Source organism: Sinocyclocheilus rhinocerous, unplaced genomic scaffold (genome assembly GCF_001515625.1).
Source record: "Sinocyclocheilus rhinocerous isolate Xijiao unplaced genomic scaffold, SAMN03320098_v1.1 scaffold909, whole genome shotgun sequence".
NCBI lineage: Eukaryota > Metazoa > Chordata > Actinopteri > Cypriniformes > Cyprinidae > Sinocyclocheilus > Sinocyclocheilus rhinocerous.
In genome coordinates this window covers 174300-177404 of record NW_015666359.1, presented here as the reverse complement: position 1 = coordinate 177404, position 3105 = coordinate 174300, and the positions used below count along the sequence as shown (strand labels likewise).

The following is a 3105-nucleotide window of genomic DNA, read 5'->3' as shown; positions in this document are numbered from 1 at the left end:
TATTTATTAAATTATATTTAGACATTATGAATGACAGTAATAAAAGTTAATTTTATCTGCATCTCAACTACCCAGACAGCACAAGTACATCTGTAAGACGTCTGCTAAAGATCTGGGAAACATCTGCTGTGTAATCTGATAAACGTCTCAGAAGCAGTTTTACATGCATTCTAATAAATGTCTATTTGACATCTGACAGGAAACGTCTTAGAGACATATTGCAGATGAGTAAACACTCTAAAAAAAAATACATCTTGCATATGTAAATGCAGATATCTACTTTTTTTACTGTCAGGTGTTGGTGCCACCTTCTGTAGAAATTAATGGCACTGGTGCTGGTGTCCTCAAATGTTAGTCTGGAGCCCTACAATGGTTCTCGAAGTCAGAAAAGTCATAAGAATGTTAGAAGAATGTTGTCTGTGGTATATTTTCACGGCAAAACAATAAGAAATGCCGCAAATATCACCGCAAATTTTGAGAAAAGCTGCAGCAAAATCAGTCATTTTAGGCCGCAAAAATCAGAAAAAAGTCCCGCGAAATCCTGGAGGAACTGATTAGTGGATCAGGCTATTTCATTGATGATTGTAGAAACATTAATAGCTAACCATCATCAGCTGATCTCATTTTATTTGCTCATTTAATTTTATGGCTTTATTTGCTACTGCAAATGTGTTTGATAAACACACCATCATAGCAGCCAGCAAAGACAAACTAATTGTAATAAGAGTTAGGGGACAAACTGATGGAAACACTAATCAACATTATGGTGACTTCAAACGAAACACGTTAGATTTAAACCCCTGTTAATTCTCAATAAATAACTTCTGTAGACCTCTAACAGAAATAAAGTCACTCTGGTTAGTAATAAGTGAAGCTGGTTATGCTGTTTGTGGAGTTGTTTAATCCTCCATTCTGATTGTTAATGGGTTTATTAAGGCTGAGATGACTCCATATTTAATATACACAGATTTTGTGACTCATATAAGATTCAGTTGTGGTTTATTTCTTTGCTCTTGGCTGACATGTGGCATTGATATGGCCTGCTTTTGGCCTAGATCTGGCAAACAGGAGCGGTCCGCACAAGTGCCATCATTCCACGCTACATGTGGGCCAGATCATCATTCCACATGTGCCAGATGTGGGCCGGATCTGGGCCGACACTATGTTGCTATCTGGGAGTCTGGATCCAACCCTTACGAAGATCTGAGATGACCGAAAACCTGAGAAGAGATAATGCCAACCCCTCAGAGGACCTCAGATGATACCAACCCTCAAACAACATACAAAACTACCAAATTTTGCTATACGTTTAATCGCAACAAATAATCATTGCAGTTAATAGTGTTCATCGTCTGTTTGGTTACATGATGCTCTGGATGCTCTGATTTTCTTTCAGATTGTAACTGTTTGCTGTAACAGCATAATTTCCTCATCTTCTTTTATTCTTCTTATTATTTTGATTTCGGACAACAGTCTCTATTGGAAGGCAATAGATGTGCATCGGTATGTTCTTATAGTAGCTTGTCACCCAGGGCCTAAAGCAAGAAACACAGAGAGAAGAAATCATCAGAAATCTTTTGGTTTCAGGTCTCATGGATAAAAGCATGTATGTGTGTCATGTGTAAATTGATGCACATAATGTCACGGCAACATGAATGTATAACAGAAGGCGCGTTTCCATTACCCTTCAAATTGCGCAAATTGAAATTGTGAATTGAAAATACGCCTAATGGAAACGCGTCAATTTCTAAAAAACGCCCATATATCGCAAAAAAGTTTTTACGCTCGCATGAGGTGGTTTTTCAGGCAATGCGAAAAGGAATAATTCGCAAAACTGCAATGGAAACTGATTTTTCGCATTTAGAAGTCACATGGCGCATGTAAAAAGTCATATGATCATTCTTCAATGTACTATAACCTCCAAGAAACACTTCATAAGTGGCCGCGCTCCAGTATAAGGGGCTTTCTCTACCATTAACGCTTAGACAATTTACACTGCACACGTCTGCGGTGCAGTGTGGCTCTGATACGGTCACTGAAGCTGATTGCGGCCACTCAATGCTTGTGTTTATGTTTCAAAATCCGTCAAAATCCCACCAAAATCCATTGCCATGACTTATCGTGAGAGGCAAAATGTTACGTTTAAGTCTCATAACATTGGTTAATGGAAACGCCGTCATTTCGCAATACTTTTTTATCGACATTTATAAAATATCGCCAAAGTTTTGCGCAAATCTGTAATGGAAACGCGCCTAGAGGCAGGAGTGTTAAGTGTTTTGCTCAAAGACATAATAGTGATGATTTATGATACTTTGGAGTAGCAAACATTTACACCACAGCACCCCAAACCACAGCAGATTATTCATTAGCTCATTAAAGGTATTATAGTTTATATTTGACGTGAAAGCTTATAAAGATGTTTTAAATTTTTTGAGATAATATGGTAGTTCAGGCACAGGTTCATACTTCGCTGTACGCTGGTTGAGGCTGAGGAACAACAGACTTCTCCAGCGGATCCGATTCTCTTCTAGTCTTACTTGGTCCAGCTCCTGTTGTCTCTTCTCCTCTCTTTGGATGGTTTCCTTCAGGTCCTGTTCTATACGGGCCAGCTGTACAACACAGACTATTTAACATTGTCTAAACGTCTCTTAATGACATCAAGAGTTCAGAAACACCGATCATGCAAATTAAAATGTCTCAGCTAGTGCAAAATAAATACATAAATAAATATTGCCCATCTGTCATTTGACTTTCTAGTAAAGTTATACTTTCTTTTCTTTATTAAACCAACATTTAATGTTTTTCAAAAAACTAATCAAAACATATTACCTCTTCCAACAAACATCTTTGATCTTCTATTTTTCTTTGCTGATCATTCAGTGTAACTGAAGCTGGTTCTTCTTGTTTCTGAACTAAAGGAGAGCTCAGCAGTGGAAATAAACATGACCTGTAAGAAAACAAAGATGTACAGCAGGGATGGGCAACTGGCGGCCCGCAGTGTCTTTTTAGTGCGGCCCGCTGGATTATATTAGACTCGGATGCTCAATTTGAAAACATTTGAAAAGTAAGTCACGTAAAGATTGCTTTCAGTTTATGATGTTAATA

The 3105-nt window shown here is 37.9% G+C and overlaps 1 protein-coding gene across 1 annotated transcript in view; it reads right to left on the bottom strand.

The window, feature by feature from the left end:
* Positions 1-2845, bottom strand: part of LOC107732231 (uncharacterized) — a 12150-nt gene extending 9305 nt beyond the window's left edge. Inside the window, 2 exon segments of the mRNA XM_016543511.1 lie at positions 2467-2596; positions 2830-2845. Coding sequence (XP_016398997.1) covers positions 2467-2596; positions 2830-2845 — 146 coding nt within the window.
* Between the last annotated feature and the right edge of the window lie 260 nt (positions 2846-3105).